This window comes from Heteronotia binoei, chromosome 2 (genome assembly GCF_032191835.1).
Source record: "Heteronotia binoei isolate CCM8104 ecotype False Entrance Well chromosome 2, APGP_CSIRO_Hbin_v1, whole genome shotgun sequence".
In the NCBI taxonomy this organism is placed as follows: domain Eukaryota; kingdom Metazoa; phylum Chordata; class Lepidosauria; order Squamata; family Gekkonidae; genus Heteronotia; species Heteronotia binoei.
In genome coordinates, this window is record NC_083224.1 from 29,053,195 (window position 1) to 29,079,143 (window position 25,949).

At 46.2% G+C, this 25,949-nt stretch overlaps 2 protein-coding genes across 2 annotated transcripts in view; one reads left to right on the forward strand and one right to left on the reverse strand.

Annotated features, from left to right (window-relative positions):
- The window catches only part of LOC132567283 (piezo-type mechanosensitive ion channel component 2-like), a 105,412-nt gene extending 92,264 nt beyond the window's left edge, over positions 1–13,148 (forward strand). Inside the window, exons 42-48 of the mRNA XM_060232969.1 lie at positions 652–840; positions 2,406–2,498; positions 3,115–3,284; positions 4,277–4,393; positions 5,878–5,957; positions 8,254–8,479; positions 12,664–13,148. Of these exons, the coding sequence (XP_060088952.1) occupies positions 652–840; positions 2,406–2,498; positions 3,115–3,284; positions 4,277–4,393; positions 5,878–5,957; positions 8,254–8,479; positions 12,664–12,919 (1,131 nt within the window). The 3' untranslated portion in view covers positions 12,920–13,148. The remainder of the gene's footprint in view (positions 1–651; positions 841–2,405; positions 2,499–3,114; positions 3,285–4,276; positions 4,394–5,877; positions 5,958–8,253; positions 8,480–12,663) is intronic.
- Positions 13,149–16,014: 2,866 nt separating this feature from the next.
- Positions 16,015–25,949, reverse strand: part of NPEPL1 (aminopeptidase like 1) — a 28,545-nt gene continuing 18,610 nt past the window's right edge. The window contains exons 8-12 of the mRNA XM_060230728.1: positions 24,435–24,535; positions 22,856–22,979; positions 21,430–21,606; positions 20,342–20,452; positions 16,015–16,284 (exon numbers count right to left, since the gene is read on the reverse strand). Of these exons, the coding sequence (XP_060086711.1) occupies positions 16,126–16,284; positions 20,342–20,452; positions 21,430–21,606; positions 22,856–22,979; positions 24,435–24,535 (672 nt within the window). The 3' untranslated portion in view covers positions 16,015–16,125. The remainder of the gene's footprint in view (positions 16,285–20,341; positions 20,453–21,429; positions 21,607–22,855; positions 22,980–24,434; positions 24,536–25,949) is intronic.

Here is a 25,949-nt window from a genome sequence, read left to right on the forward strand (position 1 = left end):
CACGCCAGTCTAAATAAAGGCACTTTCCTCCTCCTTGGCTTTGTATACTCTGAGGAAGGAGACCAGGAAGTGTTACCTGACAGAGCCTCTGATTCAGAACAGCTATTTCCTAAGGCTTAGCACAGAGACATTTTGAATTTGACAAAGGATAACCCCTTATGGAAGACTGTTGATCTCTGAGGCTCCAACTGCAACTGTCTATACAAGAATTGTAAAAGCTGGAGAGTGTCTAAATATAAATTTGAAGGAAATACTGGGTATTCTATTACTGAATTCAAGGCTTTACCTAGTGTACTGCAGCCTGAAGAAAGTGAATGAAATGGATAGTTACCTAGGCAATCCATTGCTGCTGCTGCTGTGGCGGTAACATCAACCCTTTATTGTAACGTTGCCAATGTTGTTAAAATCTGGCATCTAGTGTATAATGTTTTTTGTTAATAATATTGACAATAAATTGTTTCAAAATACAGAGTAGCAAGCCAAGACTTGTATCAAGAGTTATTACTTTTATAGTTTTTTTCCCCTTTTGTTACAATTTCCTAATGCTTTGGCTGTGGCCAACCTGACTTGGTATTTTTGGTGTATATATTTCATGTTTTAGGGGATGTTTTTGCTTTCTTCCTTGATTATTCCCCATTTCCTGTTTTGCAGAAATATCCCCAACCTCTTGGCCAGAAGAAAAAACTGATTGTGAAGTATGGGATGGGGGGTGTCATTATCTTTGTGCTGATCTGTATTATATGGTTCCCGCTACTTCTTATGTCGCTGTTGAAATCGGTGGCTGGAGTGACCAACCAGCCTCTGGATGTGTCCATTCAAATCACCATCAGCGGCTATGAGGTAAGACGGGATGTGTGTTGTCTCTGTTTGTGTGTGCTTGCTGAGTAAGGAGATATTTGACAATGGAGCTCCATTCACATTATCCAAAGAAAGCCAAAGAAACATCCAAACCCCACGGGGCTCTTCTGCACTCTCATTTTCATCATTTGTGTGCCCCTTTTGTTTTGGATTCCCCACCCCCTTCTCTGCATTTGTTTTGCTCTCTCCAATAGTTGCTTCAATTTCACATTGCTGTATCCCCAGCATATTTCCCTGAACTTTAAAACTGCAGGGAAACATGTTGAAAATACAACAGTGAAATATCAAAGTGACCACTAGAAGGCGCAAAACACACTTTTGGAAAATAAATAAGAAAAAAAACCCCAAAGGAATAGGGGCACATGAGATTATAATGAGAATTCAGAAGAGCCAGGGCTTTTTCTGTAGAAAAAGCCCAGCAGGAACTCATTTGCATATTAGGCCACACCCCATGGCATCACCATTGTTTCGCGTGGCTTTTTGTAGAAAAAAGCAGGAACTCATTTGTGTATTAGGCCACACCCCCTGATGCCAAGCAAGCCAGAACTACATTTGTGTGTGTTCCTGCTCAAAAACAAGTCCTGAGAAGAGCCCGTGTTATATCTCTTCAAAAGGGGATGGATGGGAATGAAGCATTAGTGCTTGATCCTACTGTGCATGGTGCAGCACCTGTATGATATATACCTGCTGTAGCCAGCGGATTTGGCAAGGTCAGATGCTTCCACATAGAGATGCTTCTGCATATAGCTTTTTGCTGCTACCAATGCTGAGGCATTTTCAGTGGCAGTAGCGCATCCACACAGAATTTTTTCCTGCACTTTCTTTGTTGTATCCTTCCATGGGTGCCATTTCCCCCATAATCACCAGCAGTGTTCCCTCTAAGCTGAGTTGGCATGAGGTAGCTCACAGTTTTTTAGCCTCTGGCTCACACATTTTTGTCTTAGCTCAAAAAGGATGCCCCCAGAGCAGACTGATTGATGCAGTAACCAAATCGTTGGTTCACAACTTTAATGCCAGTAGCTCACAAAGCAGAAGTTTTGCTCACAAGACTCCACAGTTTAGAGGGAGCATTAATCACCAGAGGGCCTTTTCAGACCCATCGAAATGGGCTACCAGAGGAATTAAGGACCACACACAATTAGTTTCGCTTGTGGTTTAGGGTATTCGTTTCACATTTGGATTAGGGTATTCATTTTGTGTATGGATTAGGGTATGATAGGCTGTTAATTTCACATGTAGATTAGGGTATAGCAGACTTGGTATGTTGCTTTTTGAATTTATTTGCTTGTTTTGTACATTTCCATGCTTTTGCCTCTAGGTCCCCCGTTTTCAGAACGACAAATCAGGATAGATAATTTCAATTTACGTAAATTAAAAGACAGGTACTGAAGTACAACTGACCCACAGTGCAGAGTCCATGGGTTTGATAAACACCAGCACAAAATGGCTGTTAGACTTGACTGCAGCTTTGAACTTTGCTCAAAGCGTGATGTGTTTTGTCGGAGATCAGCTTCTCTGCAGGGCTGTTTTTTCTTTCTCTCTCCTAGTCCTTATTTACCATGAGCGCTCAGCAGCAAAATCTGGTTCCTTTTACTCCTTCAGCATACAACGACCTCACCACTCAATACAGCCTGCATCCCGTAAGTATCTTCTGAGTGCACAGAAGTTCATAAAGCACAAATTGCAAGCAGTCCCTTATGTCGCTGGAACTGCCAGCCACTCCCCCCACCCCCAGAATAAAATCACAGCCATGTGCTCTGCCTTAGGTTTACAGTTCCCACCTGGGAATTAGCTACACAACGCAGATCCTCCTGTTGGCCATGCATTGGTTTTGTAGTATGAAGGGGCAGGACCGTTTTGATGCTTAAAATGGCTGTAGCTAGCCTCACCTTCCTTGCCTTCCTGTAAAGATTATTCACCGGCTGGAAGGAAGCCCCCAGGTTGACATTTTCAGCATCTCTTGTACAGCTAGACCCTCAGCTTGGGATTTAAAGCAGAATAGGACAGGAAGCCTTGCTGTGTTTTCAGCCCCCCTCCCCCCCTCTCCAGGACACTGAGTTAACTTTACAGTAATGGATGATGAGACCGAAATAGGCTGATGAGACCAAACTAGCAAGCCACCCGCAGCCCAGAATCACATAAGAAGTGGAGAAACTGTATCCTGAACAAGCCTGTAAAAGCAAAAGAGACGCTAATGCTAGAACCTTCCCTGTCTTGATGATTAATGGGTAAAAAACTCATGAATTTCTTTTCCAGTCCGCTATGCAATTTATAGTGAACTACAGCCCAGAGGATATTGTGGTTGCTAAAATCAAAGGCAATGCCAGTCTGCTGTGGAGCATCAGTCCAGCTAGTCGGAAAGCTATGATTGCCGAGCTCTCCAATTCTCCCGCTATCTATATCAACTTTCACTGGATGCTTTTCAGGTATTTGCATGAAATCCTAAGCAGCTGCCCTTTTCGTTGTTCTGTCGAGCGATCAGGCATTTCCCCCTTTCCAAATCTGTCCTTCCTTTCTGGGTTAATTTACAACATACCTGTCCAGAGGTAGCCCTGCCTGGCCATCCTAGACTTCTCCCCCTTCTGTGAGAAAGGTGGACTATAAATGATGTAAAAAATACAAATTAATTAAAAAATATAGCACAAGATAAAGAATCCTTCCCAACTCCCTATCCCAAATTGTATTTGTGTGTTGTACTGGTTAGAACAGAATCTGGGAGACTCAGGTTCGAGTCCCCACTCTTCCTTGGAAGCTTGTTGAGTGACCTTTGCCCCAATGACAGCACCAAGCCATACAGCATCCCAGGCGAGGCCCCCCCACCCCCAATCTTCCCCCACCCCACAGCTGCCCAACCAACCTCACCTTGCCTTAGCCACTTTACCTGGGGCATCTAAGAGGTGGGGCGGAGCTCCCTTCCTTGCTGTGCGGGCAGCCATGCCGAGTGCTGCAGCGCAGTGTGACCAGCCTGGCTATGGATGCTGCAATCCAGATGCGTGTCCATATGCATGCATGCTGCCACCCTTGCCTCTGCCGCCCCTTTCCTCCTGTGCAATTTAAAGTGTGCTGGAAGGCGCACGTGAAAGGGGCTGGCGATTGGCTGATTGGTGAGGCCTTTATCTGTGAGTGGGAAGGGCAGCGGTTCTCCCTTCCTCGTTTGCTTGCTCCCTCCGCAGCTGGAGGGGGCGGCACCCAATTCAGCACCCCCCTGGGCTGCACCCGTGGGCAACTGCCTAAGGTCGCCTAATGGACGTGCCAGTCACACAGTCTCAGTCTAATGTACCTCGCAGGGTTGTTGTGAAGATAAAAGGGAAGAAGGGAGAATGCCATTGTAAGCCACTTTGGGTCCTTTTTTTGTGAGAAAAGAAGGGCATAAACAAATGAACTTTTCCAGTCATGGCTTGTTCTTTTCCTATATCAGGAACGTCTCTCTTGTGAAGAACGTTGAAGCATCCGGCATACACACCGTGCGCTATGAAGAGGAAGGAATACGAAAAGAAATCGTCCACATGCTCTGTGGGAACAGGACAGAACCAGTGTCAGTGCCATATTGTTCACCTCCCTGCTTCTTTGGGGACCTTATAGCCAGGGGTGGAATTCTAGCAGGAGCTCTTTTGCATATTAGGCCACACATCCCTGATGTAGCCAGTCCTCCAAGAGCTTACAAGGCTCTTTTTGGTAAGCTCTTGGAGGATTGGCTACATCATGGGGGTGTGGCCTAATATGCAAAGGAGCTCCTGCTAGAATTTCACCCCTGCTTATAGCCTTGCCCTTGGAAACTATTCAGGAGCTTTCTTTTCTTGCGGAGCTGGGGGCAGCCTTTGGTGGGAGGGGGACAGTGGAAGGAGCTGTGGCTCAGTGGCAGAAGAGATGCCATAAATGCCAAAGTTCCCAGGTTCAGTCCTGGGACATCTCCAGTCAGAAACAGCAGAAGACCAAGAATAGCCCATCCATTTAGCACAGCAAGGCAATTGCCTAAGGTACTCAAACTAGCTTTGTCACCCCCTTGCCTATCCACTGCATTGGGGTCTGCCATGGCAAGCAGAAGGCCCAAGAGGCGCCCCTGACCCCAGTGGGCAGTCCACAGCAAATTTGCTCCTTCTCCACTGCGAGTGGGTGAAAGGTCTGGACCTTTTTTCAGGGCCCTTTCTGGTTCCCGGTTGACCTCTGTTAGGAAGCGTGGCAGCGTGTTAAGGTACAGCCTAGGTAGCAGTGAGGACAGCATGAATGTGGGTAGCTTCTTCATGGTGTTGGGGGAGAGAAGGGCAAGGGTGGCACCTTCCTTGCAGCTTTTCTTTTTTGGGGGGGTGGCTAAGAAGTTGTTCTCCTCAGGCACCAAATAGCCTTGAGGATGTCTCTACTAAGACCAAGAAGAAAGCTCCGGCTGACATTCTGGGCTCCAATCAGCCTTAAAAACACGAAGCTGCCCTTATACTGAAGTTTAGCAAGTTCAGTGCTTTTTACTCTGACTGGCAGCAGCTCTCCAGAGTCTCAGACCAAGGTCTTTCACATCCCCTACAACCTGTTCCGTTTGGTTGGAGATGTTGAGGACTGAACTTGGGACCTTCTGCATGCAAAGCAGGTGTTGTACTGCTGAGCCACAGCCCCTGCTCACAAAATGTGCTTGCTTGCTTGCTTTAAACAAGCGGGTGATGAATCTTAGGCTCTCTCAACCCCACTGGATTGCTGAGAGGATAAAAGAGAGTGTGTTCCATCTTTAGCCCTCTAGAGAAAGGGCTGGTTGGATAAAGCTGTGAAAAGTAAACACAGTTTAATGTGTAGATAGATCCAGGTGGGCAGTCGTGTTGGTCTGAAGCAGTAGAGCAAAGCAAGAGTCAAATTGCACCTTTAAGACCAACAAAGTTTTATTCAGCTTGCATTCTGAATAAAACTTTGTTGGTCTTAAAGGTGCAACTTGACTCCTGCTTTGTTTGACAGTTTAATGTGAATTGCACAGTCTAGTATAAGAAGGTGTCATACATTAAGGTTCGGGTTTCCCTTCTCTCCTCCCTCTCCCCTCAGTCTGCTTCCAGGTGTCTTTCCAAAATACCTGAGGGCTACCAGCGGAACAGATGCTAAAATTGCACATCGGCTGCAAGTGGGTAAGTCTGTGCGAGGAGATGAATTGCGAAAACAAAAAAACAGCCAACTTTGAGGTGAGATTAAAAAAAAAAAAAAAGGGAAGCCCACTTTGCAGGTTCACCCGTTACAATTGGGCTACAGGAACAAGAAAAGGGCACAAAATGTGATCTTCCAAGGCTCCCAGAAGAAGACGACGACTGCAGATTTATATTCCACCCTTCTCTCTGAATCAGAGACTCAGAGCGGCTTATAATCTCCTTTATCTTCTCCCCCCACAACAGACACCCTGTGGGGTGGGTAGGGCTGAAAGGGCTCTCACAGAAGCTGCCCTTTCAAGGACAACCTCTGCCAGAGCTATGACTAACCAAGGCCATTCTAGCAGGTGCAAGTGGAGGAGCGGGGAATCAAACCAGGTTCTCCCAGATAAGAGTCTGCCCACTTAACCACTACACCAAACTGGCTCTCAGCATTCTTCCTTTTAAAAACAAAACAACTCAACAAAAAATCTGAAAACCGAACGCTGGCCATACTAGATGAGGCCATAGCTGCTCCATGCGTATGGGTTTGTTTCTCACCAAACCTGTTTGATTTTTAGTTTTTACTGCACCCCACTTTTCAGTGGAGGAAAAGGGCTAATAACTGTTCCAAAAACAGAAAAGGAAGTGGGGTTGCCGGATTTTTTTAGAGCAAAAGGAGGAAAGGGTGAAAGTCACAGAACTCTCCACATACCCACATTAAGCTGCCTTATGTGAGTCAGACTATCAGTCCCTCATGGTCAGTATTGTCTACTCAGACTGGCAGCGGCTTTCCAGGGTCTCATGCAGAGGTCTTTCACATCACCTACTACTGGCACCTTTTTATCTGAAGATGCTGCAGATTGAACCTGGGACCTTCTGCACGCAAAGCAGAGGCTCTCCTGCTGAGCCACAATCCCTACCTACCACTTAACTCCTGGCATTTCCTTGTCCCAAACACGTTGTGCCCAACTGAGTTCACTTTCTATATGAAAGCTCGGCAAAGCAGAAAAGCACTTGGGATGTACAGGGGGAATGTGGATAGATCCAGATGGGCAGCCATGTTGGGCTGAAGCAGGGGTGGAATTCTAGCAGGAGCTCCTTTGCATATTAGGACACACACCCTGATGTAGCCAATCCTCTAAGAGCTTACAAAAAAGAGCCCTGAAAGCTCAGGGGTGTGTGGCCCTGAAAGCTCAGGGGTGTGTGGCCTAATATGCAAAGGAGCTCCTGCTAGAATTCCATCCCTGGTCTGAAGCAATAGAAAAAAGTTGGAGTCCAGAAGTACCTTTAGCACCTACAAAGATTTATTGAGAATGTAAGCTTTTGTGTGCATGCACACTTCATCAGATGATGTTGCTTACTGTACCCCATTCCATCATCTAATGAAAGCTTACATTAATAAAACATTGTTGGTCTTAAAGGTGCTACTGGACTCCAGCTTTGTTCCAGGGGGAATGTGGTTTGTAATCACTCCCACACCCTTTTTCGCTATGAAAACTGGACATCCACCCACCTCCTTTCTACATGACTGGGGCAATTCTATCTTAAAATATGCTAATTTGACCCCACATTGACTGAGGATTTGGGACACCAACTATAGATTCATTAAAATCATGCACAGAGTTACACTCTTCTGAAACCAAGGATATAGGATTAGGATTGCACTAGAAATCACCTTGTAGTTTTGGCTGAAATGGGAATGCGAAGCCTCTCAGGAGCGTGGAATTAGACGGAGAGTGGCAGATATGATAAAGTGCTCTAGAAGGGGGGGACTGGATCCAGGCTCTTTATTCCCTAGGCCAGGCCATGTCTGGTGACTGGCAGGAGGGTCAGGGATGGGAGCAGGGAAAGGCTGTGACATTGTGTTGCACCACTATGTCACTTACAGAGAAAATCCAGATTGAAGTAGGTTAGCTGTAAGAATCACTGGAAACTCTATGGGGTTACCAGTACGGTGGAAACAGAGGTGGCATAGGGTCGCTTTAGGAATCACTAGAAACTCTATGGTAAAACCATAGAGTTTCTAGTGATTCCTAGAGCGACCCTATGCCACCTGTTTCCACCCAGAAGGGATGCAGTGGCTCACATGATGCTGAGGGTTTTTTAAAAAATTCTCCTGCCACCAATTGGAGTGGCAGAGGGTAAGGCCAATGGGAGGCCTCCTGCCATACCAAGAGGCCTGCCACCCTTGCTACTTCCACTGTCTCCTCTCAGCACTGTACCACTGTATGCAAGAATTGGGTAGAAGATGGGGCAGGAAGGGAATAACCATAATTGTGGTTTGTATTGTTGGAAACAGCCCCTCTCAAGCCAAAGGACATTGACAAGATGACCTTCTACAGAGACATCCTCATAAAACTTCAGCGGCTGCCTACCAACAGCTCTTCAAGCCATGTTCCCGAGTGGTGGATCGTTCAGGAGCAGAGGCCTGGCTGTTCGGGTAATGAATGCGGCAAAAATATGGAGCTCTATATCTTCAACGATAAGGTCAGCCCTTCCAGCCTGGGATTCCTGGCGGCACATGGGTAAGGATGCCATATTTTGTTTCTGTAAGTCCACATGATACAGCCCATCCTTTTAAAGTTTCCGCTTGTGGCCTGCAAGAGCAGAGCTGAATTTGTGCACAGCAGAAGTCTATAGTCTGGCTGCTTGAGGAATAAGTTCACACTGAGGCTTGTTACTTAGAGAAGAAATAGAAGCTGTATATCGTAAGAGAATTCCATGCTAGATAGGAAAGGCAGAGTAAAGGCTTCTGGCTAGCTATCTAAGCTAAGATGGAGAAAGATTGTGGAAAGCAGGACTGGCTCTCAGGATTTACAGAAGGACAAAGAGACAAGGGAAGTGACCAGAAGGAAGGAACCCCTAAGAATAGCATTCTGGGTGGGGGTTACCAGCTCTGGATTGGGAACTACCTGGAGATTTTAGGGGGTGGAGCCTGATAAGGGCAGAGTTTGGGGTGGGGCTACAATCCAAAGCAGACTTTTTTTTCAGGTGAACTGATCTCTGTTGGAAGCCCTGAGGATCTCCAGCTACCACCTGGGGGTTGTCACTCAGTCCTAATTCTGAGTAATGAAGGAACAGCTTCAGGAGTGGACAGAGGGAAGGTGTGGCCCTTTACCAACTCTTTACTGCCCTCTGGTGTCTGTGCTAGTTCATGGTCCATTCTTTCCAGCAGCTTGTAGTGGGAAGAAATGAACCTTTGGGCTGCAATTCCAAAGGGGAATGATACGCTGTTGTGAGCAAAAAAAAAAACCCAACCCAAAAGAGTTCTGCTGTGTTACCTGAGAGTGTATAGAAAGTTCCCCATAGCCCCTTTCAGCATATTCAGTTCTTCTGCTCCCATCCATGGAAGACATGCCTTTCAGAGAAAATACTACTGGTGCAGTGATAAGGATGCTGGGGTGGGAGAATGGTGCCAGGGATAAGGATGTTGGGGTTGGAGAATGGTGCCAGGGATAAGGATGCTGGGGTGGGAGAATGGTGCCAGGGATAAGGATGCTGGGGTGGGAGAATGGTGCAGGATAAGGATGGTGGGATGGGAGAATGGTGCAGGGATAGGTATGGTGGGGTGGGAGGAGGGTGCAGGGATAAGGGTGCTGGAGTGGGAGAATGGTGCAGGGATAAGAATGCTGGGGTGGAGAATGGTGCAGGGATAAGGAAGCTGGGGTGGAGAATGGTGCAGGGATAAGGATGCTGGGGTGAGAGAACCAAGTGTGCCCCTATGAGGTCTTTGGAGGAAGGGCTGAATAAAGCTGCTTAGAGTTTGCATAAATGTATATGCCACTACAAGAGAGGAAAGCCTGCTGTGCTGAATGGCAGATTGAGAGCTGAGTAGAGTTGGCTGTGGTCAGTATTTGGATGGGAGACCACCAAGAAAGGCTGGGGTTGCTCTATGAAGGAAAGGCAGTGGCAAACCACTTCTGCTCATCTCTTGCCTTCGACACCCCATGAATAGGGTCGCCATGTATCAACTGCAACTTGATGGCACATTATCCATTCAAGCAATACAGCCTAAGACAAGAGGTGGCACTTAGTTCAAGAGATAGCCTATTCCATAAGGATTCATTTATTTATTTACTTTCCATTTATATCCCACCCATTCCAAACGGACATAAGGATGGGGCAACCAATAGAAAGCTTTCTTGCTCTGTCAGTCACCGGTCTCACCAGGGACAGACTGATCATTTAAGTTCCAGGGGAATTTCCCAGTAGGCCATTGCACTAAAGGGCCAGTGATGGTTGGGAACAAACAGGTTTTATGACTGCCAGACTATCAGGGGCTTCTTGGTTCAGACACTTCAGCAATGGTGTACAGTGTACAGGAGAAGAGAACCTGCGGAATTCTACATTTATGCTGTGAACTTGATGTCTGGAAGTTAGAGATACTGAAATAAGTCCCTGCTGGGCTTTCTCTACCCCCCCCCCCCCAAAAAAAAGCCCTGTGTGGGACTGTCTTGCTAAAGAATAAATGTGTGTGTGGGGGGTCAAACAATATTTATTATGCAGGAAGAGCCCAACAAAAAGGGGCTTGAATTCCCTGAATGGTTAGGCTTAATATCTTCTATCCTTGCACAAAGAAGCATATTCTTCCCGCTGACTTTTTGTTTTTGTTCTCAGTGCAAACTGTGTGCTGAGCCACAGAACTGTGTGAAACAGGTTGCTGGACTAGACGGCCCACTGGTCTGATCCAGCAGGGCTCTTCTTATGTTCTTAAAACTGGATAAGAACAAAATGTCTGTTTACGTCCATCTCTGTACTGATGACATCTTCACTATTGCTTCCAGAGTGTATCTGAACGATGACCTTTGCTGACCTCCGCAAGGGCTCTCTCCTCCTTGAATCAATTCATAGCAAGAACCTTTTGTGGACCTGCCCACCATTTCTGAGGCAACAATACCCCGCTAAGGAAAGCTCTCTGTTTGGCATAAAGAGAACAAGCTGGATATAAGCTAAGGAAGAGAGCACGAAGCATTAAACAGGGGCGCAGTTTCATCTTGAAGACTAGCAACATTTTATTCCGGCATGAGTTTTCCTGGACTAGAACTTGCTTCTTCCAGACACAGAAGCTTTCTGGAATAAAATATTGTTAGCCTTAAGGTTCTGTTAGACTCCTGTTTATTTTTTTCCAGGGGAAAACAAAGTTTACCCTCTGGAATTATCAACCTGCAGAAAGTGTCGCTTTCATTAACTATTACGGCTGCCTGGCCTCCTGCTATGGCTCCAAGCCACAACGGAGTAGGGAATTGTGTCACTTCCATGGAAAACCCAGAAGTGATGTGGGGTAGCTCTAGGAATTGCCAGATGTGGGGTAGCTCTAGGAATTGCCAGCAATTTGAGCAGCAGCTGGACAAACACTTGTCAGGAATGCTCTAGGCTGATCCTGCATTAAACAGGGGGTTGGACTAGAAGTAAATGGACACTGGATTTATATCCCGCCCTTCACTCCGAATCTCAGTCTCAGAGCGGCTCACAATCTCCTTTATCTTCCTCCCCCACAATAGACATCCTGTGGGTGGGGCTGAGAGGACTCTCACAGCAGCTGCCCTTTCAAGGACAACCTCTGCCAGAGTTATGGCTGACCCAAGGCCAATCCAGGACTAGATAGCCTGTATGTCACCTTCCAACTCTGATTCTGGGATTTCCCCAAAAGTGACATAAAGACGTACAGAAAGGTGTGTCCTTCCTGTATCCCCACCCATTGAGCCTCCTACTAGTTGCCAGGCACGGCCTGGATCCCCTACATTTTGCAGTGAAAACCAAAGCCAAAACCAAGGACTCAGACGTGGTGACCCCTCTGTGTGCCCAGGATTGGCTAGCTTTTAAATTTTTAAATTATTTGGCTCATGCTTTTGTCCCTAGTGGGGATCCAAAGCAGCATACAATACAAAAAGAAAGAGAAATAATGGGGGGAAAGCAAGGCTAAAGCAGGACTTTCTTTCCCGACTGATCTTCTTGCCGGTTTAAAGCTCCAGCATCCTCAGGCTAAGAGCCAAAGGACAAAAGATCATTCGTGCCTCTGGGCTTACCCAGGCCTTAAAGAGCTGCGTAGCAAGAGAACCAAGTCAGTGGAGGGGGAGGGACGGTGGCTCAGTGGTAGAGCATCTGCTTGGGAAGCAGAAGGTCCCAGGTTCAATCCCCGGCATCTCCAAAAAAGGGTCCAGGCAAATAGGTGTGAAAAACCTCAGCTTGAGACCCTGGAGAGCCACTGCCAGTCTGAAAGACAATACTGACTTTGATGGACCAAGGGTCTGATTCAGTATAAGGCAGCTTCATATGTTCAGTGAGATGTTATGCAGCAGCTACTAGGCAGCTAGCAAACTCTTCCCCATTTCCTTGCTGGCCAGCAGGGTAAGGGAGGGGCCTCAAGACTTACATTTTTTTAAATGATGCTGAGTGGAACAGCTGGTAGGGCTGGATCCTGTGGCCTTATTCCAGTAACAGCACCTTTGCATGGCATAAGAAGCCCTCCCAGGATGCAAGAGCCAGTCGTGGAATGGAATCTGCAGGATCCAACCCATTATCCATAAATAAGGCTGAACAGAGGACACCTTTAGGAAACTATTTTAGCTTAATTGTCTGTCCTGCGCTTTTCAAGACAAATGTTAAGTACTGGTGGGCTGATCTATTCCAAGGGCTCTGTCCTTGGACTTTTTCTCCCAAATTCTCTGCAGTGTTCTTAACTCAGCTTCTCTCTTTCTGTCCTTTCCAGCATCGTGGGTCTCTACATGTCCGTTGTCCTAGTCATTGGCAAGTTCATCCGAGAGTTTTTCAATGGGATCTCGCGCTCTATAATGTTCGAAGAGCTGCCCTGCGTGGATCGTATTCTGAAACTCTGCACTGACATCTTCCTGGTGCGGGAAGCAGGGGAGCTGGAACTGGAAGAGCAACTCTTTGCCAAGCTGATTTTCCTGTATCGGTCTCCTGAGACTATGATTAAGTGGACCAGAGAACGCAAGCAACAGTGAAATGAGATTGTGGGTTGGGGGAGGTCAGCGCATCAGCAAGAGGAGACTTTTTCGAGAGAAAGCAATTGTGATACATGGAGTAGAGATTGCAGTTCGAGCATGCAAGGCAAGCTAGTTCCATGTACATTTTGAGTAATTTCTTTGGTGCCAGGAATTCCGAGTCTCCTCGATGGAGATACTGTAAACCACATGCGCCATTGCCTAGCACAAAATATAGTAAGAGAAAATACCTGATGTATAATTTTTAATGTTGTGCTGAGGGGGAGGTAGCAGGGTATAGTTCGATATTGCCAGATCTCGGAAGCTGAGCAAGGTCAATACTTGGACAAGAGACTACCAAGAAAGGCTAAAGCAACCCACCTTTCCGTGAAAGCCTCTTGCTGGGGTCTCCATAAGTTGGTTGCAACTTGATGGCATTGACATTTGTAGATGGGGTGGAGAGTGCCTAGATCTACGTGACTTTCTTACATGGGAAGGATTCAGCCAGACTTGAATGACATGCCTGGGGGCAGCACCTGTAACACTCAATGAAATTGCTGAGCAGTCGGGTTAGAACGGATAAAAGGAAGTACTTCTTCACTCAAAGGGTGATTGACACATGGAATTCACTGCCACAGGAGGTGGTGGCAGCTACAAGCATAGACAGCTTCAAGAGGGGATTGGATAAGCATATGGAGCAGAGGTGCATCAGGGGCTACTAGCCACAGGGAATAGATGGAACTGTCTGGGGCGAGTGATGCTCTTTCTTGGTAGTGGGGGGGCACGAGTGGACCTCCTGATGGCACCTGTTTGCTTCTTTTTTTGCCACTGTGGAAGTGTAGGACTGGATGGGCCATTGGCCTGATTCAAATGGCTTCTCTTATGTTCTTATGACAGTGTGCTGAAAAAGAGAAGCCAGTTTAACACCAAACCATCAGTGCTTCCTCAATTATTATAAACCCCCGTTTTTCTGAATGGGTGCTCTCTGCAGATGTAAAGGGTCTCTTCTGAAACATCTCCTTCCTCATGCGGTACAGGAAAGCTAGAATTGGCTATATCCTTTGGCGACGTAGTAAATGGGCTCCAGGAAAACCATTGGTGGGTGTCACTGGTGTCCACAGGTACATGGGGGATCACTGATGTAGGATAATTTACAACCCTGGAAAAGCCCCTTACCCTAAGAGTTGACTGGCTGATATGTTACAGCTCATCCATGGAAGCTTCTTTGTTCTACTGCTTGACTTTCGCCAAATGCCAGGCATCTGGGTCATTGCACATTGAACAGCAGGGCTTTTTTTTTTGGTAGCAGGAACTCCTTTGCATATTAGCCCCCACCCCTGGATGTAGCCAATTCTCCAAGAGCTTAGAGGGCCTACTGTAAGTTCCTGGAGGATTGGCTACATCAGGGGGTGTGGTTTAATATGCCAAGGAGTTCCTGCTACCAAAAAAAAGCCCTGTTGATAAACAGTACTAAATAAATTATATTCCATAGCTGAGGCCTTCTATTCCAACAGTGCAAAAAGTCTTCATGCTGGATCAGAGGATCTGGTAACCTTGGGCCAGTCACAGTTCCCTCAGAACTCCCTCGGCCCCACCTACCTCACAAGGTGCCTGTTGTAAGGAGAGGAAGGGAAGGAGATTGGAAACCACTTTGAGACTTCTTTCGGTAGAGAAAAGCAGGGTATAATAACCTCTTCTTCAGTGGTAGAGTATCTGCTTGGCATGCAGAAGGTCCCAGGTTCCGTCCCTGGAATCTCTTTACCCAGAGAGCCAGTTTGGTGTAGTGGTTAAGTGAGCAAACTCTTATCTGAGAGAACCGGGTTTGATTCCCCACTCCTCCACTTGCACCTGCTGAAATGGCCTTGGGTCAGCCATAGCTCTCACGGAATTGTCCTTGAAACGGCAGCTGCTGTAAGAACTCTCTCAGCCTCACCTACCTCACAGGGTGTCTGTTGTAGGGGAACAAGATAAAGGAGATGGTAAGCCACTCTGAGACTCCGATTCAGAGAGAAGGGCAGGATATAAATCTAAGGTCTTCTTCTTCTAAAGGACTGGGTCCTGTGAAAGACTTCTGCCTGAGACCCTGCAGAGCTGCTGCCAGTCAAGAGCAGACAATACTTCCACTGGAGGACCAATGGTCTGATTCAGCACAAAGCGGCTTTAGGCGTTTATTTACACCATTTGCAGGAAAGAAATCTGTCAGACATGTGATTGAAGAAGCCCACGTGCATGCCAAGAGGAGAGAAGGGTTTTATTCTATTACGGAGATGCCCCCCTCCCTACATGATAACCACTTTCATATCTAAGCATTAATACAGTTTGTTAGAAGAAAGGTAAAAATGTGATGGAGAAATGCACCTGATCACTCTCTGGGTGATCCTGAAGATCAGAAAAAGATTTGAACATGCAAGAATGGCATCTTTTCAGAGGTTTTTTTTTTTTTTTTTTTTAAAGCCTTTTTTTTAGAAAAAGAAAATAAGGCCTCCATGGAGTGCCATGCTGGAAAGCAAACGCTGCTGAATTAAGCAGAGCCCAAAGTGGTTCTCTCTCGAGGCTGCCCTCTGGCAGTGTGGATAGCTTGCAGACTCCCACCCAAGCCACCTAAGCGGAGGGCTGCTGCCGCTCCATCCACCTGTTCCCCTGGCAGGTTTGCCCTCTAGCCTCTTCTCTCACCTACTGTGGCAAGCAGGACTCCATGGATGCTGGACAGCAGGTGACGGGAGGGGATGGAAGAGATAGAAAATGTGCACTGGAAAAGCCGTAGCTCCTAGCCTCAGTGGTAGCCAGAGGAGAAAGCTGCAGCTGAACTTTGTCCTGTACAATCATGTTTTGAAATCCAGAGGCCGAGGAAACCCTCGGGAAATCAAAAGCCTTGGACCTAAACTCTGAAGACTATCAGCAAGAAGAAGTTAAGCTGGTGTAGATGCTTCTGAAAAGGACATGGAGGGGGAGAAACATCCCCGGCCCTTTCTTGGTAACAAATGCAAGCAGCACAGTCTTTACATTTGGGTAGAGACCCAAGCATACTTTTTTTGTTTTTAAAGCAATGCAGAATATGGCATTTCTCCAGAATCAGATGGGTAGTCAAATGTTTATGGTGATTCTCCCCCCCCCCCCCCGCTCTTTAAAATGGTCATTTCTGACACGTGGTACTTTCACCGTTTTGGAAACACGTCAGTGCAAAGTGAGGTAATTCTGGTGTGCCATCTCCGAGGGACTCAGAGACTTTAAACCAAACGGCGTCTCTTGGAATTCCTCTCCATGTCGTCGTTGGGGGAGTCTCCGTTGCAGCCCAAGGGAGACACCATGCTCAGGAGAGGGTCTTCGGAGGCTCGGCCAAAGAGAGAGAGCAGCAGAGCAACACCGTAGCCAGTGGCACGTTCCCCCTAGGAGAAAATGGAGGTCAGTCAGATGGTGGCCTCAGTCTTCTTCAAAGAAACCACAAGAGACAAGCCCTGTTCAGATGGTACAGTACATGACACAAGCAGGCCTCATTTTGGGCAGGAGCTCACAGGAGCAGAGCTCCACAACTTCTAAATGTTATTGTGCTCTTCCTTACACACACACACCCCAGTACTTGCTTCTGGGCTCCATTGTTCAACTTCTAAATGTTATTGTGCTCTTCCTTACACACACACACACTCCAGTACTTGCTTCTGGGCTCCATTGTTCAAACCTCTTGTGAGAATTTTGCTGAATTCTAAGATTTGACAAACTTGCTAACATTTCCCCTCCCACACACACAAAAATGGGAAAATAACCAAAACATATAAAAGCAGACAGATGGAAATCTTCATCATGCCACTGTGGCCACACAGGAGAAAGTGGAATCGTAGAGTCGGAAGGGACCTCCAGGGCCATCTAGTCCAACCCCCTCCACAATGCAGGAAATTCACAAATGCCTCCCCCTAAATTCACAGGATCCGCATTGCTGTCAGATGGCCATCCAGCCTGTTACCTTCAAGGAAGGAAGAAGTAATTTAAAAAGTATGATGGGAGTAAGGTTTCCTTATGGCAATTCTAACTCAAGAAGCATTTTAAGCTAGTACACCTTCCAGTGATGTCAGGGGTGTGTGGCATATGCAAATGAGTTGTGCTAATGAGCTCCAGCATCTCTTTTTCTACAAAATGACCCCTGGACATGAGCATGTGCTACTTGTAATTCCTCTGATAGATGCAAACAGGCAATGTGTGTATTTACCAGGTGCATACAAGTGAGGCTACATGCAACTGCACACGCCCTGTTACATGAGCTTGGTGGCTCTCAGAATGTGCTGCTGTAATGCCTTGACCTGGATAGCCCAGGCTAGCCTGATCTCATTTTGGAAGCTAAGCAGGGTGGGCTCCACTTAGTACCTGGATAGGAGCAGGTGTGGAATTCTAGCAGGAGCTCCTTTGTGTATTAGGCCACATACCCGATGTAGCCAATCCTCCAAGAGCTTACCAAAAAGAGCCTTGTAAACTCTTGGAGGATTGGCTACATCAGGGGTGTTTGGCCTAATATGCAAAGGAGCTTCTGCTAGAATTCTACTCCTGGATAGGAGACCACCAAGGAAGTCCAGGGGGGCTACGCAGAGGAAGGCGAGGGTAAGCCACCTCTGTTAGACTCTTGTTTTGAAAATCCTACAGGGTCACCAGAAGTTGGCTGTAACTGGATGGCACTTTACATACCCACAATGCCTGAAAAGGACTGATTTCAAGCAAATGTTGAACACTAATTCTATAAAGAGCATGACGTTGTTGGCAGGACCATTAAGAGCATGGTCTGTCTCCTCCAGCTTCCTGTTTCACATAATGGAGAACCACATGCCCCTAGATGGCATACAAGAAAAACACAGAGGCCAACTCCTATCTCTGTCATGCCCCTTCCCAGCGCCCATATTCAGACGGTTACTGTCTCTGAACATGGAAGTTCCATCAATTAGCCACAAAGTAGACATGGAACTCTCTGTCTGGGGCAAGTGATGTTCTGTATTCTTGGTGCTGGGCGGGGGGAGTGGAAAGGCTTCTAGTATCCTGGCCCCAATGGTTGACCTCATGATGGCACCTGTTTTTTTTTTGCCACTGTGTGACAGTTTTGGACTGGATGGGCCATTGGCCTGATCCAACATGGCTTCTCTTGTTCTTATCAAAATGAGCAGCCAGTGATAGGCCCTTTAAAAAAAAAAAAGAGTTGAGACCCGTACCTCATCAACAAGCTTCCTAAGGAAATTGTTTTCCCACACACTGACAAGCACTTTGCTCATCACAGCACCAAATACATCTCTACATTTAAAAAACAAACTTCTGTTATGAAGCAACCTGAAGCCTATCCCAAAAGATCATGAAAGATCATTCTTTCTAAAAATTCTCCACACAAATGTATTTCTTGTGGGGATAGACAAGAAATCTGTGAAAGACAGCAGATCTCTGTGTGAATTCAGGAACTAAGACTGCATTGCATGCCTGAGTAAAGTTACTCAGAAGTAAACCCCGAGCTCTGTGGGACTTCTGAGAAAACCAGTCAACCTCTGGCTTCTGAGGTTTGGCGACATGCTTTCATTGTTATCTTCCCATTCAAGAGGGCAAGTAACATGACCTGAAATTTTCTCTGTAATTGTTTCATTATGGAACAGGAAATTTTGTTATAGATTACATCGGTGGCCCACTATGGTTCCAGCATGATGGGTAATTCCCAGTGTTGACATGAGGGCTCCCCATCTAGGGCCTAAGCAGACCTGCTTAGCTTCACACATTGTACAGAATATAAAATGGAAGAGGTGCAGAGCCCTTCTCCCCAAAATGACTCAAAATCTTCCTTAAATAAAATAACAGCAAAAAAGAGCTGGCAGCGGACAATAAATTGTGCTGTCCAGTTGCAATCAACTCATGGTGACTCCATAAAGTTCTCCCTTACAGGGCTTTCAAGGCGAGAGGCGAACAGAGGTGGTTTGCCATGGCCATCTGCATAGCGGCTCCAATATGGCGGTCTTCCATCCAAGTACTGACCTTATGCTTGCGACAAGTACTGATCAGATCAGGCTAGGGTGGGCTATTATGGTTGCAATTGGCATCACCAAGTGAAAAAACAATCAGGTGGTTTGCAACAGGTGTCTTCAACCTTCCCAGACCTTGAGCCCCTAGGCAGAAGCATGGGACCTTCTGAGCTGCCAAAACGTAACAAAAAATCCTCTGACAGGAAGAGTGGAACTAGAGTTAGGACCAGGGCTTTTTTTTTGTAGCAGGAGCTCTTTTGCATATTAGGCCACATGCCCCCCTGATGTAGCCAAACTTCCACAGAGCTCTTAGTGAAGGGCCTACTGTAAGCTCCAGGAGGACTGGCTACATCAGGGAGGTGTGGCCTAATATGCAAAGGAGTTCCTGCTACCAAAAAAAAGCCCTGGTTAGGACTTTATTGTTGTCAAGGCTGGGACCACGGGCAGTCAGTGACAGGAGATACAGTCTGAACACCAAAGCCTGGAAGCGATGACAGGCCCATGTGGTTAATGAATGGATGGGGAAGCAGAGCAGGCACAAGCAACGCTGGCCCCGCCCCTTGCCTCTGCACAATCACCTGGGCATCTGTAGGAGCAGCCACGTGGAGGAAGGGCAGCGCAAATTTTCCCTCCCCGTGATCATGAATGTTTGGAAAGTGGAAATGCAGCCACTACTTCTGGGAGATGACCAGGTGATCGTGCAGAGTTCACATGCTCATGCCTACTCTCTCTCCTTGCATGTTTGATGAACATGTGGGCTACTGTCTCTACCAGGCTCAAAGGTAACTTAAAGTGTATCATTGTGGGAACAAGCCAGAGATCACAGCATGGAGGAATTCTCATAAGAACATAAGAGAAGCCATGTTGGATCAGGCCAATGAAACCAAATGCCACCAGGAGGTCCACAAGTGGGGCCAGGACACTAGAAGCCCTCCCACTGTGCCCCCCTCAAAGAACCAAGAATACAGAGCATCACTGCCCCAGACAGAGAGTTCCAATGATAAGCTGTGGCTAATAGCCACTGATGGATCTCTGCTCCATATGCTTATCCAACCCCCTCTTGAAGCTGGTTATGCTTGTCTCACCTCACTGTCCCTGCTGCTTCTTAGCCTGTGTACAAGGAAAATGGAAGTGTGAGGCCTCGGCTCTCTTCATACATGCACACTTAGCAGCAAGTCCTTCCAAACTGCAACTCTGAAGGGGCTTGTGACCCAGCAGGTGGGGCTCTGTGACCCACCTGAAGGTCCCAACCCAAAGGTTAAACAGCACTGAATTGTACAAATTAAAGGGACAGCAAGGTTGTGAAGAAGTTCCATGAAAGAAAGAAATCTTGCAGGTTGTATAAAACCAGGAAGAGGGCAACCACATGTTGTCAATGGGAGTTCTAAGCCTATGAGTTAGCAAAAAGTCCCTAGAGGGAAAGGAGGGCTTCTTTCTCTGAGGCGTATTCATTAGGGATGGTACTCACTGCATGGACTGGTGCTGCAATATCTATGTGGACCCAGACGCCAGGCCAGTCAAAGCCAATGTGGGAAGCGATGAAAAGTCCAGCACAAGAGCTTGGGGAGTTATCACGGTCCTGGAGGAAACAGGAGAAAGACATTTCCTCAAATAAGAAGTTTTTTCCCCCCAAAGGGAATGGCTCCCCAAAGCTGTGCAGGTGTGATGCTGAGTTTCGCTTCTAAAGAAGGTGTGCAGGAGAAACCAAATTCACTCAACAACAGTGAGGATTCCTCAGAAGAATCCAGTCTCTTCTCTTCTTGCTGTGGTTGATTTTACTCATTTGCAGGCTGGTACCTGCAGAAGACCTTGCTCAGTTGAGCGAAGCTGTTATTGAAGATATTGGATTTATATCCTGCCCTTCACTCCGAAGAGTCTCAGAGCGGCTCACAATCTCCTTTACCTTCCTCCCCCACAACAAACACCCTGTGAGGTGAGTGGGGCTGGAGAGGACTCTCACAGCAGCTGCCCTTTCAAGGACAACCTCTGCCAGAGCTATGGCTGACCCAAGGCCATTCCAGCAGGTGCAAGTGGAGGAGTGGGGAATCAAACCCGGTTCTCCCAGATAAGAGTCCGCACACTTAACCACTACACAAAACTGGCTGGTGCCTAGAGGAAGAGAGGGCGTTGCAGATATGAGGGTCCAATGCTATGAAGCCAATATGTTAAATTGAGCCCAGTAATTGAAAAGGTATTAGTCTTTTCAGCTGCTTCATCACATTTCTATGGAAGCAGGTCAAACCTTTTCTTTTCTTCTTGCAGTTTCTAATTAAAGTCTTCCCACTTTTTTTTTAAAAAAAAAAAAAACCCTTTAGTACAATTAAGTGTATATGGAAGAGTTGTTTTTTTTTTAAATCTCCATTCCATCTTCCTTTCAAGCTGCATACAAAATGGCCCCCAAGAGAAACTAATGGGATGAGAAAAGTAATCAAGCAAATTAATGCCTGACGTTGCCAGGTAAGGTGAATCAATACACCTCAAACAGGATACCTCAAACACAGACCAACAGCTGCATTCAGCAAAGGAATAATTTCAAAGAAAGCCTGGTAAACCTACCGCCACAGAGTTCTTCATGTCAGCTACAGCTGAGGTAAATTCACTAAAATGGAGTTCAGGGCAGTAGACGAGCGGATGAACCAGATCACCACAGTTTCTGCCAGCCTTAACACATGCTCTTTCCCACTCTTCGTTGTTGGTGAGGACTGCTGCATGGTATTTCCCTGTGGCAATTCCCTAGCAGGGGAAAAGAGGAAAAACATGAAATGTGAGAGAAAGTAAGGCAGATAAATGCTGCTTCTGCATATATGGCTTAGACTTCTATAGTGCTTACATTTAAAGTAACAGAAGACTTCTGCTGTGATGTAGCTGCTGTATGCCAAGTGTATGCAAAACAATAAACCACAGTGTAGGTAATTAGCAAGAATAAGACACATTTGACACAAGATTATGCACGTGATAGAGAAGGTAGAGAAAGAAGTACTTTTCTCTTTTTCTCACAATACAAGAACTCATGGGCATACAATGAAATTGCTGAGCTGCTGGGTTAGAACGGATAAAAGGAAGTACTTCTTCACCCAAAGGGTGATTAACATGTGGAATTCACTGCCACAGGAGGTGGTGGCGGCTACAAGCATAGCCAGCTTCAAGAGGGGATTGGATAAAAATATGGAGCAGAGGTCCATCAGCGGCTATTAACCACAGCATTTTATTGGAACTGTCTGGAGCAGTGATGCTCTGTATTATTAGTGCTTGGGGGGGGGGGCAAATTGGAAGGGCTTCTAGTCCCACCTGTGAACCTCCCGATGGCATTTGGGGTTTTTTTGGGCCACTGTGTGACACAAAGTGTTGGACTGGATGGGCCATTGGCCTGATCTAACATGGCTTCTCTTATGTTCTTAAGAAAAACACTGTGTAACAAAACTACAATCACTGTTAGATAAAGTACTGAGTAAAGTATATATTTCTCAAGAATTATTGCAGTCTCTTTCATTCTCAATCCTCAATATATTTACTGTTTAAATTCATATGTCCAATCAATGTACAAGTAACAACCATCAATCTGCTACAGTTCTGGGATATGTTCTACATAGGCTCACTCAGTCAGTGCAAAAACGCTGGCCATGGCCAGGCCAGTTGAGTAAAATATGTGCAAAAAAGGGAAAAAACCCCAAAAGCAATAGGAATACTGTACAGGGGTGGAATTCTAGCAGGAGCTCCTTTGCATATTAGGCCACACACCCCTGATGCAGCCAATCCTCCAAGAGCTTACAAAAAAGAGCCTTGTAAGCTCATGGAGGATTGGCTACATCAGGGGTATGTGGCCTAATAAGCAAAGGAAGTCTTGCTAGAATTCCACCTCTTGGAATACATAGCAGATGAAAATGAGAATGTGGAATAGCCCAGAGATGAGATATCAGATACAGAGATCACAGCTGGGGATGATTAGCAGAAACAGTGCCACTTTAGGTTTGCACACAAGTACCTGAGCCCCAGTGAGAGTGGCCATATCAAGAATGATGTCAGCGCTCAGGTCTTTGCAGGCATATGCAACTCCATCTGCAAGCACCAGCCTGCCTTCAGCATCAGTGTTGTTGATTTCCACAGTCCTGGGAAGAGGGGCAGGGTAATTTTGTTAACATGGCTAACATTTCAGGTGACACGCGTATACATACACTCATCCATCCCTCTTTAGCCTACCAAACCTCTCTAGTCAGGCTTTGCTACCTACCTAGAGGCAAAAACAGTTTGCCTCTCCACACAGTAGCTAGGGAATACAGTATCAATGGAGGAAGACAACTCAAGAAAGAAATGGCTTCTCCTGGTTGAACTTTAAGAATTGTAAGCAAAACAGAGCTGAACCTGCAGAAAAGAGCAAAAGTCCAGGGTATGAGCTTTTGTGAGTCACTCATGAAAGCTCATACCCTACCATAAAATTTGTCTTTAAGGCGCTACTGAACTCTTGCCCTTTTCTACTACTACAAACAGACTAACATGGCTACCCATCTTGAGCTGAACCTGTTCGCTTCAACTTCCTTTGTTGCTTGGTTCAAAAAAAGATACTCCTCTCTTTTTCTGGTTCTCCCCTTAAAGATGTCTTGGATGGCCCAATGCGCATGCAGATAAACATGACCCTAGAAGCGGGAAAGGGGGGGGGGAGAGAGGAACTGTGTGTGGGGACTAGGCATGCAAAGCTTCAGCTGAAGATTGTCCAAAAATTGCACACACTAGATGCATATTTCAAGGTGAAAATCAAAACTAGGGAATATTTCACACAGCCTCAAATTGAAGGACGCTCCAAAGAAGAAGAAGAAGAAGATATTGGATTTATATCCCGCCCTCCACTCCGAAGAGTCTCAGAGCGGCTCACAATCTCCTTTACCTTCCTCCCCCACAACAGACACCCTGTGAGGTGGGTGGGGCTGGAGAGGGCTCTCACAGCAGCTGCCCTTTCAAGGACAACTTCTGCCAGAGCTATGGCTGACCCAAGGCCATTCCAGCAGGTGCAAGTGGAGGAGTGGGGAATCAAACCCGGTTCTCCCAGATAAGAGTCCGCACACTTAACCACTACACCAAACTGGCTCTCTAAAGCACAGGCATCGTCTTGGACGAGAGTGCTTTATACATGCAGCTCTCTGTTGCACATGGATCCTTCCCCAAGACTAGGGAGGTCAAAGACTTCTGCTTCCAGAGAATCATATCCATGCAATCATGCAAAGTTCAAGATCAGAGTATCTACTGGGCAGTCTTCCTAAAAGGTACACAGACCTTCCCATTTTATTGATTCATATCTTTATAATTCCATTTTAAAAAAAATGTTGCTCAGGCCACATAACTGAGCACTATATGTATCATCACAAATACATAGAGGATGAGTTGGATCCAACCAGCTTTTCCACTGGTAAGGAAGAGGTGGGGACCCTTAGACCACTAAAAAAATTATACTGGGAAATATGGGACAGGTATGGACAAAAAGCCATGCAGGATGGGTATTGTAGTAAAGAGCGGAATTAAATGGGCTGAGTGAAAAAGGGGGCTGGATCCAACCCAGTTATTTTACTTACTTTCCAGAGTAAAGGACATGGATATCATCGGGCCTCGTCGCATTCGGTCCAACCGAATTCTCAGCCAAGCAAAAAACGGCATGGAGATTGTCTTTAAAGCCCTATTGCATTAAGAGAAGATAAAATAGGCATCATTCAACAGAACTCAGGAAACAGTTTGACCATCAAGTAAGATCTAATGGTGGAAAAAAAGTTGCAAAATACCGCAGATCATTGCGCAGAAATAGTTTGTGTCCAAATGGTTAATAAGGAGCTTTATTTGTGCCAGGGCAAAGTAGCACAGGTTTAGATATGGAAGACCCAGGTTTATACTCCCATTCAGCTAAGAGACTCACTTTTCTTTTAATTACTACATTCAAAGACATCTCCGAACAATGAAGTATTGTCACTGTACACAGTAACAGATTAAGGGGGGGGAATGAATTAAAATATTAAATAGGTCAGTTAAGCAGAAAGAAACACTCGAGTTAAAAACATAACAGTAATTTTCCCACAAGGGTTGTATAATGAAAACACCGATTCCCGTTGTATAATAAAAACACGGATGCTCTTACAATTTTCCATTTAGTACATTTTCATTCCTCTCTTCTCTAAGGAGCTCAAGGTATTGTGTGTGGTTTTTCCTTTCCCATTGCATCCTTACAACACCTCTGTGAAAAGATACTTACCCAATAACCAGGGGTGGAATTCTTTGCATATTAGGCCGCACACCCCTGATATAGCCAATCCTCCAAGAGCTTACAAAAAAGAGCCTTGTAAGTTCTTGGAGGATTGGCTACATCAGGGCTGGGTAGCCTAATATGCAAAGGAGCTCCTGCTAGAATTCCACCCCTGACAATAAACATTAGATTTGAGCACCTTAGGGCCAGTTTGGTGTAGTGGTTAAGTGTACAGACTTTTTATCTGGGAGAACCAGGTTTGATTCCCCTCTTCTCCACATACACCTGCTGACATGTCCTTGAGTCAGTCACAAGTTCTCACAGAGCTGTTCCTCTCAAGGGCAGTTTCTGCAGAGCTCTCTCAACTCCACCTACCTCACAGGGTGTCTGCTTGGGAAGGAGAAGGAGATTGTAAACTGCTCTGAGACTTCAAGTATAAGGCAGGGAATAAATCCAATCTCTTCTTCTTATCTTCAAGTCTTTGCTTTACTAACCATGGGGAAATTTGAATAATTCACAATTTTACTTGGGGAGGCTTTCTGAAGCCTGCAAAAACAAGGCATTTGGCACACGGGAAATCTCTGTCCAGTATTCATGTCAAGCTGTTGCCCTAGGAAACACTAATTTAGTGGCATTTATTTGATGACCTCCTGAGCAAATCTCTGGCTGACCAACTGTCCATTAAATCACCTCAGAGAATGGTTTGAGCACTCAGAGGGTGGGAGGCCCGCACCAGGGCTGCCAACAGGATTCACAGCACCCGGGATTGACTGTGAGAATGGAATTTCTCTGGCTGCATTCTTTCCCACACGGCTGGTCACAGCAGCTCAAAATGTGGCTTCTCAAACTGCCATCC